The sequence below is a fragment of the Fusarium fujikuroi genome, chromosome FFUJ_chr03, assembly GCF_900079805.1.
Source record: "Fusarium fujikuroi IMI 58289 draft genome, chromosome FFUJ_chr03".
Classification (NCBI taxonomy): domain Eukaryota; kingdom Fungi; phylum Ascomycota; class Sordariomycetes; order Hypocreales; family Nectriaceae; genus Fusarium; species Fusarium fujikuroi.
The window spans coordinates 167,707-182,432 of record NC_036624.1 but is presented as its reverse complement, the minus strand read 5'-3'; the positions used below and the strand labels follow the sequence as shown (position 1 = coordinate 182,432).

The 14,726-nt window shown below is 48.1% G+C and overlaps 7 protein-coding genes; 3 read left to right on the top strand and 4 right to left on the bottom strand.

The window, feature by feature from the left end:
• Positions 1 to 1,706: 1,706 nt before the first annotated feature.
• Positions 1,707 to 2,180, top strand: FFUJ_02151 (uncharacterized protein; the record flags this gene model as incomplete). XM_023573848.1 has 2 exons in its annotated part: positions 1,707 to 1,755; positions 1,810 to 2,180. 2 exons carry the CDS (start codon positions 1,707 to 1,709, stop codon positions 2,178 to 2,180), a joined length of 420 nt encoding a protein of 139 aa, XP_023427303.1.
• Positions 2,181 to 3,022: 842 nt separating this feature from the next.
• On the top strand, positions 3,023 to 3,706 carry FFUJ_02150 (uncharacterized protein; the record flags this gene model as incomplete). Its single annotated transcript, XM_023573847.1, has 1 exon — positions 3,023 to 3,706. The coding sequence occupies one exon, from the start codon at positions 3,023 to 3,025 to the stop codon at positions 3,704 to 3,706; it is 684 nt and encodes a 227-aa protein (XP_023427302.1).
• A 94-nt stretch (positions 3,707 to 3,800) lies between these two features.
• FFUJ_02149 (related to C6 zink-finger protein PRO1A) lies at positions 3,801 to 5,421 on the bottom strand (the record flags this gene model as incomplete). XM_023573846.1 has 4 exons in its annotated part: positions 3,801 to 4,334; positions 4,392 to 4,703; positions 4,750 to 5,180; positions 5,226 to 5,421. The coding sequence occupies 4 exons, from the start codon at positions 5,419 to 5,421 to the stop codon at positions 3,801 to 3,803; spliced, it is 1,473 nt and encodes a 490-aa protein (XP_023427301.1).
• A 550-nt stretch (positions 5,422 to 5,971) lies between these two features.
• FFUJ_02148 (related to glu/asp-tRNA amidotransferase subunit A) lies at positions 5,972 to 8,032 on the top strand (the record flags this gene model as incomplete). Its single annotated transcript, XM_023573845.1, has 1 exon — positions 5,972 to 8,032. The coding sequence occupies one exon, from the start codon at positions 5,972 to 5,974 to the stop codon at positions 8,030 to 8,032; it is 2,061 nt and encodes a 686-aa protein (XP_023427300.1).
• A 165-nt stretch (positions 8,033 to 8,197) lies between these two features.
• On the bottom strand, positions 8,198 to 9,163 carry FFUJ_02147 (uncharacterized protein; the record flags this gene model as incomplete). Its single annotated transcript, XM_023573844.1, has 1 exon — positions 8,198 to 9,163. One exon carries the CDS (start codon positions 9,161 to 9,163, stop codon positions 8,198 to 8,200), a length of 966 nt encoding a protein of 321 aa, XP_023427299.1.
• A 1,074-nt stretch (positions 9,164 to 10,237) lies between these two features.
• On the bottom strand, positions 10,238 to 12,666 carry FFUJ_02146 (uncharacterized protein; the record flags this gene model as incomplete). XM_023573843.1 has 6 exons in its annotated part: positions 10,238 to 11,042; positions 11,107 to 11,274; positions 11,333 to 11,910; positions 11,972 to 12,054; positions 12,109 to 12,365; positions 12,449 to 12,666. 6 exons carry the CDS (start codon positions 12,664 to 12,666, stop codon positions 10,238 to 10,240), a joined length of 2,109 nt encoding a protein of 702 aa, XP_023427298.1.
• Positions 12,667 to 13,172: 506 nt separating this feature from the next.
• On the bottom strand, positions 13,173 to 14,507 carry FFUJ_02145 (related to linoleate diol synthase; the record flags this gene model as incomplete). The annotated part of the gene is made up of 1 exon (XM_023573842.1): positions 13,173 to 14,507. One exon carries the CDS (start codon positions 14,505 to 14,507, stop codon positions 13,173 to 13,175), a length of 1,335 nt encoding a protein of 444 aa, XP_023427297.1.
• Positions 14,508 to 14,726: the final 219 nt, after the last annotated feature.

Below are 14,726 nucleotides of genomic sequence, written 5' to 3'. Positions count from 1 at the left end.
CTGCGTGGTACCCATAACAGTAAAGAATTGGCAGTATAATAATGTAGATTAGTCAAAGACGGGCGGCTGTGCGGATAGAAAGCCCCTTAATTGAGCAAAGGATGATAAATAAATGCCGGGTCGGAATTAAAATACTGCCGAGACAATCGTGGTTCAGAAACTTCCCGGCATCGAACGGAGAAAGGTCTTGCCAGGATTCCATCCGTACTAGCCATGTAGACTCCGAGAAAGCCTCAAACGAAGAGAAGCTCCTGATCGATACTGATCATATCCAGAACTTTATTCTCTATTCGGGGTCCCTGCCTCTTCTTGGGGCAAATCCTTTTTTCTCGTGAACAAGGGCTGCACTGCCCAATAACTTCTTGAATCTCCGTGTAAAATTGACATTCATGCGCCTAGAAATAGAATCCTGGTGACCATATTTAGAGCCTGATGAAGACCTACTGAACGGGCCGTAGTGCAGTAGACAAGTAGCAAATTCAGGTGAAGTGGAATAACGAAGATCTACTGCTCTATGGAAGATGACCTAGGCCCAGTCTGAGGTACCATAGTCATCGTCATATAGGGCAATCCCGAGGCTTCTGTGTCCAAACTTTTTATGAAGACTTGATCTCAGGTGGAGAAATTAAACATCGAGCATATTATGCATGCAACACTAGGCTATGAGCTCAGTCTCATTAGCGTTTAGCTTATGTTTGCGGGTGATGGCTCCTGAAAGGCGGAAAGGCTTCGCTTCCCAGACTGACTCCCATGACAGACCCATATCTTCAGGCTCAGCTTCCACTTTGAATACTGCAAACCAAGCGAGTGGCAAAGGAGGAAGTTAGGGAAATCTCAAATAGTCACGGCACGATGCAACACAGCTATCAACCATCGAAGAAATTGGTTGTGACAAAACATCTACATCTATTGGCTTGACCCCTGAAGCTTATGCATGAGATACTGTGTGTACCAGGCGACCCTGCGTATATAATTTTGTTCTGGAACTGCATGAACCCTGATTATGAGGTAAGCTTTGTGACACGACCATCTCTGGTACTTGTTAACATAGACGTTCCTAAAATAAGCTCTATGAAAACTTGAATCGACATGGGAGACTCTCGCAACCGAAAGGTCTTACAGAACTCTGGCCAATGGGTCGACCACGGTGTATACAATGCCCCAACTCTGAATATAGAGCTACAATCGCGTTTTGATAGATGTCCAATGAAGACAGAGATGTCAAGGCTTCTTGGCCACTCTGCGATTTAAACTTTCGGTCTTGAGAGTTAAGAAATCCCTGCCTTTCTGCTCTGTATGGTGCTACTCAACTTTAACTTTGATATCGTCGTGTGATCTCGCAAATAACTTCAATAACAGAAGTCTGTGGGGTGGCAATGAGCCCAGTCACGAGCAAAGGTTGGCAATACAGCTATAAAAGCTCGCCTTGTCCCCGAGTCCTGACGAGTTTTATCTTCCTTCTCATTCTCACCATTCTTCAGAACTTTACATTTATTCTCAACAATCTGGTCTGAAAGTGCCCAGAATAACACAAACATCACCATCAACGACATTTGTCTTTACATTTCTCAGAATCTCCAACACTATATATCTCCTTTTCATACTACAGCCACCAATACCAACCGTCTATCATAATTAATTGCCCTTACTATTTCGAGAATACACAGTACAGCAGCAGCAACTCCCTCACTACTGACACATCTGAAATGCCCCATAACATTTCCTCTCCCAATTCTTGGACTATCACCCCCAGTCGTAAGTCCCAATACTCTGCTCTAGATACCGCATAGAGAGTCTAACATAAGACAGCAATGGAATCCGTCCATCACAACCTTTTAATTCTCAAGCACAAGGTCGATACTGTTGGCGACAAGGATGGCCCTTTCGTGGCCTTGTTTATCAAGGGCTCGAAGTCCAGGGCCCGATGGGAGGGTTGGGTTGACGAGAGACTTGTCCATGAACGCGATGAAGGAAAGCTCCTGGCCTACTGGCAAAAGGTTGGCGGAAGAGATGCACAAGGCATCAGGGAGACGTGTCCCGCTCGAATTCTGTATGCTCACCGCCGCAGGGAGAACGGGAAGGGAACTGAATACTTCGTCCAATACGTCGGATATCCCAACGACGACCCCATAAACCAGTGGGAACCGGAGTCCAAGGTGCTCGAAGCTCAGTGGGACTGATGATCCTATCATCGCTGTTCATGCTTTTCACTCCCAGATGGAGGCCAAAACTCGTCCGATCTTTCCTTGCAGGCGCCAGCCTTTATCTTTGTCCTTCCGAGTGCGACACTTACATATTTCACCACAGACTATATACCCTCGATGGCATGAGACGTCTCCTGGGAAGGTCTCTTCTGCTTTTTGCACATCTTTTGTATCAAACGACAATGCAATCTTGTCGCAATCAACGTTCATATACAACACTATATACTCCATGTAGAACTTGGCAGCAAATAAATCGTCCTTAAGAGCCATGTTGTTGTTACTTCTGATATGCATTTCCTGAACTGTGCATCTCAAGATCTTACTAGTGGCATCTTTCGATATGGCAAATACAACCCCGATCTCTCCGCGCCAATTCCAATGTGCTGTGCTTTCCCTTCTAAACACGAAGATGTCCGTTGTTGCTTCGACTGACAACTTGATGGGTACTCGGGATCCTCGGAGTATTCGCTGCCTTTTGCTACTATCTTGAATTATAACCAAAGCAGTTTGACCGACTTGATCTCTGTGACTTATCCAGTTAATGCAACAGGTTGAACAAGCTGAACATCGTTTAAACCCGCGTAGGGCGCAGAAATATTCCAAGGCAGTCCGACAGCGGAGAGCCCTATCCCAAATATGGCGATTAGAACAAACCAGTCCATTGACAGACAACCGCATAATCATTCCGCCGACAACTTTTGGTTATGTCAGCTTTCTACCGGTTACAAATAACATCACTATGAGTGGTCCAGCGCATCACAATCACCTTCGTTGTCCTGTCACACCTTATTCTACCAAAAAGAGTCACAATTTCACAAATGTCAGCTGAAGAACAACGCGCGGCCTCACTTCGAGATGCCGAGAAAAAGGCTATCGAGCTATTCGATGAGATTGAGAAAAGCCTCATCCGCCCTGGCATCAGCGAGAAAGAGTTGAACAACGAAATCCATGCTCTCGGTGCTGAGCGTCATGGTGTGAGGACTCATTGGCATAAACGAGTGATTCGCAGTGGACCCAACACATTGAGGCCATTCGAGGATAACCCACCCGACAGAATAATTGAACAAGACGACATCCTCGTCGTGGACCTTGGACCTGTCTTTGAAGAGTGGGAGGCTGATTTTGGCCGCACCTTTGTATTGGGAAGCGACCCTAACAAGATCAAGCTGCGCGACGCCCTCGAGCCAATCTGGATCGACGTCAAAGCCAAGTACTGCGAAAATCCAGACATGACAGGAGAACAACTCTACAATATTGCCAAGGTAGCTGCTGAGAAGGAGGGTTTTGAGTTTGGTGCGCCGATTGCGGGACATATTGTCGGGTCTTTTCCGCATGAACGCATTCCTAAGGACAAGATTACCCTTTACATCGCGAAAGGGAATAACAACTCTATGAACACGGTTGGCAAGGATGGGAATAAGAGGCACTGGATTCTTGAGATCCATTTGCATAATAAGGAGCTTGGATTTGGTGGATTTTATGAGCAATTATTGACAGCTTAAGTCTAGTTCTAATCACCTTAATATACCTATACGACCCTGGTAATGAAAGAGCAACCCTGAAGGCTTTTTGAAGCCAGGAAGTTTGTTTTTGACCTTATATGAGAAGGGCGTAGATATCCAACTGCTTCATAGTACTACTACAGTCCCACTGTTGATCCGGCTGCTCGGCCTTATTTCTCCAACAGGCTCGCAAGATATCTCGAACAGTTCCACAGTTCCCTATCATACCAGTTCCTTCAGATAGTACAGTGCTCAGCAAGGCTTCAAAGAATGGCTGTTGGTCTTGATCCGCCAGGCAACCAGCAACGCAGATCGGCCAGCTCAGGTGCCGAGGGGACACTATTTGGGGTGCCATTTTAATCTCTAGAATCACTCGGCTTACGCTTCTCCTCACTACAGTCATTGAGATATTGTTTGAGACCTCGGCAGTGAAAGAAGCGAGCTGAGACAATGCCGCAGCAGCAAATATGCGAGTGACAGAATCTTGCTCAGGCCGCTGCTCGGACTTCATGTGACTGAATGATTGGATCATGGAAGAGATTCCTTGAGATCCCATTGAGGCCATAGGGGTTGTATCCATGACGCTCTCCAGTTCATCTTCAATCAATTGTTTTTTCTTCTGCAAACTCTCAAGGTCGAGAGTGCCTTTTTCGGCACCATCAGACTTCCACTGACTCAATGTTGCGATGTCTCCTATGCCTTTCATTACTGAGTTGTGGCAGCCCATTATATGTGCAAGCTGGAATGTGCAGTTAGGTCCTAGCCATTCATCGTATGGAAGTTTCGGTGCCTCCCGCGTGGCTACACAGGCTAATAAATCCATCCAAAGCAGGACCGGTAGATGAAAAGCCATGGCGGCGTTGGCTTTCCCCTCGAAGAGAGGGGTAGGATGCTGATCTACAGAATGCAGAAGTCGAGGCTGATTATGCATCATGGCTGCTATGGAGGACATGGCGCTCAAATGCGGCTGCCAGTCTGTTGAACTGCCTCGAAGGACCTGTTGTCTTTTAGCACTCGTTTTGGTCAACTTGACACAAGTTTACCTCAAAGCTGATGAGAGCGATACCGCAAGTGATAATTTCGACCAGAGTCTCGTTCTCAGGCCGCAGCTCATTGATATCAATGGACACAAGAAAGTCCTGTAACTGCCTGACCGCTTTGGTATGGAACTCTAGTTCAAGATGATGGTTGTTTGTCTTGCCTAATAATGATCGCTGATGCAACGCTGCGAGGCCCATGGATGCTCGATAGAGAGGCCCATTTTTGCTGAGAAGCCATAGCAGCCAGCCTCGAGACAGCCTTGCTTTGTCAAAAAAAGGGTATTGGTATGGAAACACATGGTCTAGGTAGTGCATCAGGAGACTGGCTTCATCGTAGTGAAGTGGCTCGGCGAATGACTGCCCTGAGAGGACCCGGCTCTGCAAGGATTGAGGAGTCAAGATTGGCGATGGCTCGTTTCTTAAGATGGCATTTGCTGATGACGTGAGCATAGCTCTCCATCGCGATACAAAACACTTACGTTGAGCAGCGTTGCCAGTTTGATTGCCTTGTTCAGCGATGCTTGATAGGCTCTGTCCTTGATTTGCGGTCCGATTGTGATCTCTCAGTCGACGTGCCTGGAGGCTCTTTCTCTCTCTAAAGTTCTTCTTTACAGCCAGCTTGATGCGCTGCTTCTCCTGCCTTTCATTTGGGCCTCCGTCTAGCCATATAGGCATCGATCCATATCCGTGGCACTGAATCTCTCTGCTGGTGCATTGGAAACAAGCCGTTGGTGCCCCGTCACATTTGACATGCCTAATTTTGCATGTCCAACAGCATGCGGCTTTTCCGGGCCCTGTCATTTTATGTCACGGATGCGAGGAGAACCGCGAACTGAGTGGCTCCCGAACATGAAAGGGCTCACTTGAATTGTCAACTTCGGAAGACATCACTGATCAATGGAGGGTAGGGACATTCCCCGCAGTCGTGGGGGCTTGACAATCGCCATGACCTTCCCTATAGGGCTTAGCTGCTCCGAAGTTGAAGTTCGGAGCCAATCGTTCTTTTGCTAAGCAGGCCTTCTCCGAAGAAAATGCCGAAGTACCCTAAACTCATTCTCGGAGACAGGTCCAGAACCGAAATGTCAATCTCGGAAAGTATGTTGGTAGACTGCAGCGGCATGTATATAAGTGATGCCTTCCATCTGGATTATCACAGTCCTCGTCCAAGATCTTGAGTTTTGATCATCTGTTATTTTTTCCTTACTCTTCCTCCAATTCATCCAAAATGAATAGCCAAACCACGCTTAACTTACTCGACGCCACCATTGGCGATCTCAAACATCTGCTGGATACTCGAGCCATCACAAGTGTTGAGCTTGTCGCCCTTTACCTGCATCGCATTGGGAGATATGACTGTCGAGGTCCTTGTCTCAACTCAATTACTGTGATAAACCCAGATGTCTTTGCTGAAGCTCAGGCCTCGGACGACTACCGTGCGTCCGGAAAACCGCCGCGACCTCTAGAGGGTATCCCCTTTACGGTTAAAGACAGCTACAAGGTCAAAGGCATGACAGTCGCAGCTGCGTCGCCTGCGTTTGCAAAGCTCGAAGCTACCTGTGACGCCGCTATCGTCGAGCTGCTTCGTAAAGCCGGCGCTGTCGTCCTTGGCAAGACCAACATGCCCCCGATGGCGGACGGTGGCTGTCAGCGTGGACTATACGGGCGGTCAGAGAGCCCATATAATCAGAAGTATATGCCCACTGCTTATGCATCTGGTTCCTCCTATGGCTGTGGTGTCTCTACCGCCGCGGGTCTTGCTGCCTTTGGCTTCGCTGGAGAGGCCGTGACTTCAGGTCGCTCACCAGCATCCAATAACGCACTGGTTGGCTATGCACCCTCCCGCAGTGTTATTCCTCCCCGTGGGCTATGGCCTTTGTACCCGACTTGCGACCAGGTCGTTCCTCACACAAGAACTATGGATGACCTTTTCCAAGTTCTTAACGTTGTTGTCGCGGACGATGACGCTGCTGGCGATGCTGACTTTTGGCGCTCACAACCATATGTTCCAATCCCGAAGGTTAGCGACATTCGACCATCAGACTATCTGACCTTGGCCAACCCAGACGCCCTCCGAAACAAGCGACTGGCTGTCCCTCGATGTTTCATTGGGGTTGAAGGTGCCAAGCCAGAGAACGCGTGCTCTGTGGGCGTCCGGGCGCTATGGGACAGAGCACGCGCAGACATCGAGAAGCTCGGTGCCACCGTCATTGAGACTGATTTCCCCCTGTTCGAGAACTACACCAGACAGGACTTTCCTGGTCAGAGCATGAATGTTCCCAATCTACCAGAGGATTGGCCAGCTATTGAACGGTGTGAGATGATTGCCTTGAGTTGGAATAGCTTCCTCCGCGGCAATGGTGATAAAGATATACCAAGCTTCACATCTGGCGTGGAACTGGACAAGATTCACCCTCACATTGCCCCAATGGATGATCCCTCTCAGCACACCGAGTCGCAGAATCAGGTCCGGTACGAAGACATGGTCGCTGCAGTGAAGAGCTGGGGAGACAAGAGCCTCGCTGACCTACCTGGGTGTCGGGAGGCGCTCCAGGCTTTGGAGGCCATGCGAAAGAAGTACTTGGAGGATTGGATGGCCGAGAACAACTACGACGCTGTGGTGTTCCCGACCAATGGAGATGTTGCGCTGGCTGATTCGGATGAAAACTATGAGTCGATGATGTCTGCGCTACGTGATGGAGTCAAGTATGCAAATGGTGGGCGATCGCTGAAGCATCTTGGAGTTCCTTGTATAACCGTGCCTATGGGTAACCTTGCAGAAGAGAAGATGCCTGTCGGGCTCTCTTTCTGCGGCAGAGCGTACGATGACTCTAACCTACTGAGCTATGCCTTTGCCTACGAGAGAGCCACGAATCATCGGGAGATTCCTCCGTTGGCTCCGTCACTGGCTTCAGATGAAATCCCCATTACTCTCCCCAGTCCTGCATCTCCTGCTATTGCGACACCAACTCTCGGCATAGCTTCTATTACATCTGTCAGCGAGGACTCAGCTGACTCAGATGTTCGAGTAGTCAAGGTGACGGGATCTTGCTGCTTGACAGACTCAAATGACTCCTCAATTGGCTTAGATGTTTTTGCCAATGGTGAGCCAACATCCCCTGTTAGTTGGACGGGAAACAACTGGGTTTGGACAGGTCGTCTCACTCGACCTAAGCGTGACGATAAGTATCCAGCTCTGGCGAAGGTCCCGAGGGATCAGTTTCTTCTTGTGTTGGTTACAAAGTCAGATAATGGACGCTCTGCAGGTTCTCTTATCTTGCTTGATTGAATTGGCAGTCCTCACGGGGTTATTTGTTAGCGCCTTGGGATGCAGTTAAACAGACACCTCAGGACTCGTATATTCGGATCTCTGATGATGTATATGTGCTCATAGTCTAAGTGGCAACTAATATGTCATAATACAACAATAAAAAGCGCCGTCATGGCCGCTCCACTAGTCCATGATATCTGTAACAAATCGAAATGTCAGGCCACTCATGGGTTTTTCCAAACCCATCTCGATACAGCATCGAACCACTTCATAAGAATTCGTCTCGTATGCCCGTAGACGCTCCTCCTGTTCTCGAGTCTCGACGAGAAGAGCCTTTCCAGGGACGAAGATGGTGTGACTTGGATCATCCACCAACGCATAATACCTTCCCCAAGTCTTCAAAACTCCACCTCGAATAGTGGCTGCATGGTATTCAGCCTGGAAGTTGGAACCAAAGAGCTTCGATAGAAAAGACGGATCGGTAAGCGTCCCGTAGAAGAAATACCAGACTGGGCATTCGTTTTGTAAAGGGCGAGGTGTCGCTGCTGGTCCTGGTCGAAACCGGGGCAGTGTTATATCGAGACCCAAAGTTGGGTATAAAGAAGTGGGCGAGAGATCCTTTTGTGCATAGGGGTTTTTAATAATGGTTGGTTGAAAATCGAGGTGAGGATATTCTTTTAGCCATCCTTCAATGGCTAGCTTATCCATCCCGTTGATCTTGAAGAATGAGCACGATTGTCCAGATAGGTCGGCGGCAGCAAGAACCTCACTCGAGGATGGACACCACAGACCTGCTGCTTGAACCACGGCTTGGACACTGTTCAAGGGGGCTTCGAGCTTGATCAAGAAGTTAGCGGCCCGAAGCCTGCGCTTTTCCTTCATAGGCATCTCCTGGCTCTGAGTGAGTATCCAAACAGCTTTTGCCACCGAGTGATAGTTGATTGAAGGATGTTGTCGTCCTGAAATGCTGATGCGGCCTGCGCCATGGCTTCGAGTTCGTCGAGGAGGCCCATGGCTGTTCAGTGACAAGCGACGCGATCTTGTGTTTGTGCAGTGATTAGTGAAGTGGAGGTTGGAGGTTTTGTCGTAGCCGGACGTGGGCCTGAAAAGTCTTGGCTTTATAGGCAATGGCTGTAGAGTTTGGGCCATAAACACTATTCTTTGTGCCAATCTGGCCTCGGGGAGCAAAACTTAGGGCTGTCAACACAAAAGGTATCCTAAGCTTATGATAAGTCTTTGTGTCATTTAGGATCCAGGTCCCGAGAATCGTTTCATGCCCTAGCCTGTCTTGCTCTTGAGCACAATTTCGTAGAAGGCGTAAGTAAATTTTACTTACTAAATGACTACTCGCTGTCGCCAAGGTTAAGGTTCAGGCTTCTGACGCAAGTGATGGCGACGCCGGTATGAGTCATGCTGGCCACAGACCACCTGACCCGAGTTTGGTGCGCTGCTGATAATCGTCAATTGACAATTTGATCAAGCCTCGGATCAATGGGGAATATGCCAACTGCTCTTTCAACAAGACCAGCTAAGACAACTTCTATGGCCGACACAACTCCAACGTTCATACCCCCCTGCATGATAAAAGTCAGAGATACTCTACTACCAATAGAGAATTTTGGATTCGTAACACGTCTTCTTGTTTAGTGTATCTGAAAGAATCCATCGATATAGATGCGAAGTCCAGCCCCTCTCCGTTGGTTGATAAGCTCGGGTTGCACCGTGGAGTTTTCCTCAGTGTCAGATATTGAGCGCTCTGGGCCGTGAATCAATCTCCTAGACTAGAGAAAATCCAAAGAGCTCGGGCGCAGAGCCTACAAGACCATCTGCAGCCCTGAAGAACATTGTATTGTTGCCGGATCTAAAGCCGTGTACTTCGAGTGCCAGCGGAATTGATTCAAGCTAATCGCCACCTGGAATGGGTAGTGGCTAGCGCTGAGGTGGCCTCGCGGTCTACGCCACAGTGTTTCCCCAGCAATGTCGAAGCTTATAAAGTCGAGTCCCAAAATTTTGGTACCTTCTGCCTGTGCGTACTCATTATGGAATGTCACGGCTATATTTGAATGGACTTTGGAATAAACATGAAGTGTCATAGACTTTCATTACTATTATAAAAGAAAAACAGCGCTTGTAAGTTAGGCAATTACTTCATACCGCTTAGGTGCTAGTTAAATACATATATGATACTGCCTAGCGTAAGAGACATATTCTCCTTCCTTAAGCTTATACGTAAGGAGTGTCTGTATTAAATGCTGAGCAAGAGCCATCAAATCCGAACATCATTGAGTACGGATCGGAGTACTCCAGTAACCATGGTTCTAAATCCGGAAACAAGCTTGGGCTGTTAGGTAAAACATGAGATTCATAGTTTCCAGTAGAATCATAGGAAATGTTTCTACAGCCATCAATAGTCTGAGTCTCAGATAAATCCTGACTCGATGCCATCTGCGATAATGAAGCCTGGCTAATTGCAGAGCCAGAGATGTTAACACCAATAGACTTTTGAATGGTCTCTTGTAGGCGTCTGATAAGTCGTAGTGCGTTCATGGCCAATCTACTACCTTCGGCCATAAAATGCAGAGCATTTATGCCTTGTGTTATGGGTAATGAATCATGATTGGGATCAAGGATAGAGTACAGAAGGAGCATAATAGTGGCAGAGCTGCATGTATGGAAATCTGTGAACGAATATTTGGCGAGTAGGCCGCGGTGATGCAACTGACTAATCCAGTCAATGATTGTTGTGGCTGCCTCTCTGCAGTGTTCAACCAAGTTCTGTGATCTGAGATGTGCTTCTTGGTCTCCCGGAGACATCAAGACAGACGTAGGTTGAAGCGATTGGCGAACAGTACGTAATGTGGCACTGCGACCAAGGCTTACCCAAATCATTTGGTAGATTATCTGTAGGTGGGCATCGGCTCGGAACGACGATGCCAGGGTCTTGGAGACACCCATCGAAGCCGGCGTTCTGAGGGATTCCATTTTGAACAAGGCCCACTCATATGTACTCGCACGCTTTTCAATGGGCCTGGATATTCGCGTCAATTACTGTGCTTTTTTTCGCATGGTGAAAGCTAAAGGTTGCTTCATACCCTTCATTTATAATCTCGTCCATCCCCATGGTCAGCTTTATTATCGCAATCAGGCGATCTACAGCTTGGTCGCTATCTCCATCTAGATCTTTTCGCTTCTGTGGCAGCGAAACGCTGATGTCCTTGACTTGGAGCATTGTTGGAAGGCCCATGACACCAGACGTCAGACTGTACAAATTGTTAGCTTTGACAAACATTTTGGCAGGCCAATTTACAACTAGCATACCGCTCAACAGTGTAGACAGTCCAAAAGATTCGGCCTTTGACCTCTCGAGCTTCTGGCGTCTCTTCGGCCTTTACCCCTGCACGATGCATTGACAGGCCAACTGCTTGGTTTAGGGCCAATCCCAGATAAATATGGTGGTGCTCAATGTCGTCAGTGGCAAGCAGGTATAGCGACATCAAGAGGAAACATGTCACGCTCTCGACAGAATTCGCTGCAATTACTCTTGACAATAGCCTGGTGGCATTCGCGAAGAGCTTGCTTCCTGGAACATCTCGCTCTCCATTCGCAAACTCGAATGGCTCGGCCAAGTGCTTGAATGTGCTCGCAAGAGCCAAGACTAGAAGGACTTGGCAAACATCGGTAGGGTGCAGTTGCTGCGCAGAAGCTCTATCAGCGTACAAATGGGTAAGCAATCCCCAGAATCTCTTCTCGTCGAAATAGTACCAGTTGCTCTCCAGAAATGTGAAAAATAAAGTAACCAAAGCTTCAGAAACCTCGCGAGGAGGAATTTGGTCAATGATATTGTTGATGAGAAATGCGTCGTCTTCCTGGGCGAGGCTACTAGTATAGGAGCGATCCTGCGTATAATTGGTCAGAACATACTAAAGGAATCATACTGTAGTGCCCGATGTTACGTACGTCTTCATCTGTTGAGCAAACTGGGGGGATAGTTTCTGAAACAGCAGCCAGAAAGCTAGCATGGGATGCTGAAGGCGCATGATCTGCCAGCAAAGTTAATCATACCCCATTACTTTCACAATCAACTTTGGACATACCTTTGACCCCTCTGACTGGCAGGTCGCTCACTTCGAACCCCGACACAACTCTGGGTTGAGGAACCTGCCCCAAAGCTGTAGATGATTGTTCAATAGAGCTATCGCTTTGGGGAAATAAGATTGGTCCACGCTCCTGGACAGCTTCGCTGAAAAGATTTGAAACAATTGAGAATTGTTCAGAATTGAGCTTGATGTCTGGATATTCCTCCCGTAACCTTCGGGAAACGTCTATTGCCAGTTTATCCCACACCGTCGATCTGCACATCACAAGATCAGTACATGCAACTTGTACAGGTGGATGAAAGGAGTGGATAATATCTAGGGTGCGAGCGAGCCTTACCCATGTGGTTCCGACACAACGTCGCACAAGTGATTGCCGGGATCTTCTAGAATCGGCTCAAAAGTGCATCTGAGGCCATACCGTGTGCACTCTTGGCATTGATACCCCGAGATCATTACACACTTCTTCTTGCTTTCTCTGCAAGAAAGACATGCGCGTACGGCCCTTTTTCGCTTGTCTAAAGGAACGCGCGGGCGATGTCTCTTTGACGGGGACATCGTAGACTCAGCAAGTTGGACAACTGTGATGACTCGGGAACAAGAAGAAAATGTTCTTCAATGATCGTGGGATCATCGGTGAGATTCAGGAAGAATATGAAGAAGAAGAAGCCGTGATGGCTCGCATAAATTCAATGGGTGGCGAGGATTGACTTCAGAGGAGGGGCTAATATTATGGTTCGCCGAAACTAAGAACGATCACGTGTGAAACATTTACCAACTAAGGTTGCCTAGACACTTCTTTTCAAGCTTGCGAGGGGATGAATCCGATAGGTCTGATTGGCGAATTCCAATAGATCTTTGAGACTTAACGTGGGAAATTAGATTTTGGGGGCAAAAACCCGTTTCCTCATTGCCGTGTGAGCAGTCCATTGTTTTCATCACTATCGGCCTCATCATCATTGAATTGTTCTCAAACGCAACATATGGGGCCTTTAATGTCACGAGGACAATGGGTCATTGGTTTCTCAACAGAATTTAATACGTCTCTCAATCTAATGTACAAGCTAAGCAATGTTCTTAGGTCGGTTGAAGTACGTTTCCAGTTCCGACCATCTGGATGCGTGGACTCGTCCGTCTTTGATTGTTGCCAATACATGCTTTTCGGGTGTATCCAGAACAGTAATGTCGTCCAATGGATTTGCATTCAAGATCAGAAGATCAGCAGCAAAACCAGGGGCGACCTGACCCAAGAACGTTTCCTGCCTTAGCAATCGAGCAGCATTGATAGTCGCACTGCGCAGAACTTCAAGCGAACTCTGAACTTGAGATCGGAGGCCGAACTCGTGGGACTGCGCAAAGTGCAATCCCCCGAGGAGGTCACTTCCGAAACATATGGTTACTCCAGCTTCGGCAGCAATCTTGATGGCCTGCAATCCCTTCTCCAATACCTCCCTGTTCTTCTTGGCCGAATCAGGGGGAAGAAAGCCTTCAAACTTTGCCATTGTTGCATAAGCAACAAGCGTGGGGGTCAGAAAGACTCCTCTGGCAGCCATGAGATCAGCGGTTTCTTTATCGATGAGATTCCCATGCTCAATGGCCAGAACTCCCTGATTGACTGCCTGTCGGATTGCCTGGGGTGTGTAGGCATGAGAGGTCACGTATGTGCCTGCATTAGACGCGACCGTCACAATAGCCTTAATCTCTTCATCTGAAAACTGGACATGCTCGATCTTATCCGTTGGACTGGCCACACCGCCACCACCCATGATCTTGATGAAGTCGACACCCTGGCGAAGCTCCTCTCTGGTATATTTCAGGCAGTCTGGCACACCATCAATGATTCGGCCAATCCCTTGGATAGTTCCGCCACAGCACTCATGTTCGTTTAGTTGTTCTCGTATGTCTCCGTGGCCGCCTGTTTGAGATAATGCATGCCCAGCGATGAACAACCTTGGTCCTGGATGAACATAGTCCTGAATAGCAAGCTTAAGAGGGGTCAAAGCACCACCACAGTCCCTCACAGTTGTAAAGCCCCTTTCCAACATATTCTTGCAGACTTGTGGCTGGCGTAGGAGCGAGACTGAAAGGCTCATATTCTTCAGTTCCTCAACAGTCTTCATTCCGGGAACTGCCGCGAGATGTACATGGCAGTCTATCAAGCCAGGGCAAACAAACTTTCCGCGTAAATCCATCTTCACAGCCGACGGATCGTCGCTCCATTCTGTGGCATCGCCATTGATAGATTTGACGATACCATCACGGAGATAGACTGTTGCGTTCTCTAGCACGGTGCCTTTGACAGGGTCGATGATATTGGCCCCGCTGAAAATGAATCCAGGCCGTGGAGGGGGGGCCCAAGGGATAGTCATCTGCTCGGGGAGCATAGGGGTTTTGTCCATGATGTAGTGAGTTGATTCGTACTCTTAACAGCACAAGAATAATGTAGGTGATTGACGATTCGAGTTATGACCTATAATAGGGACGGTCTTTCCTGTCTCTAAGTACATTTTCTACGATCCACAAATAAGAGAAGAGATCTGGGGTAGTGGACTTCGGGTACTTGTACCCGTTTAGCTCGAGGGGATCAAGAATCTGGGGAAGCGTCTAAATGTATCCCG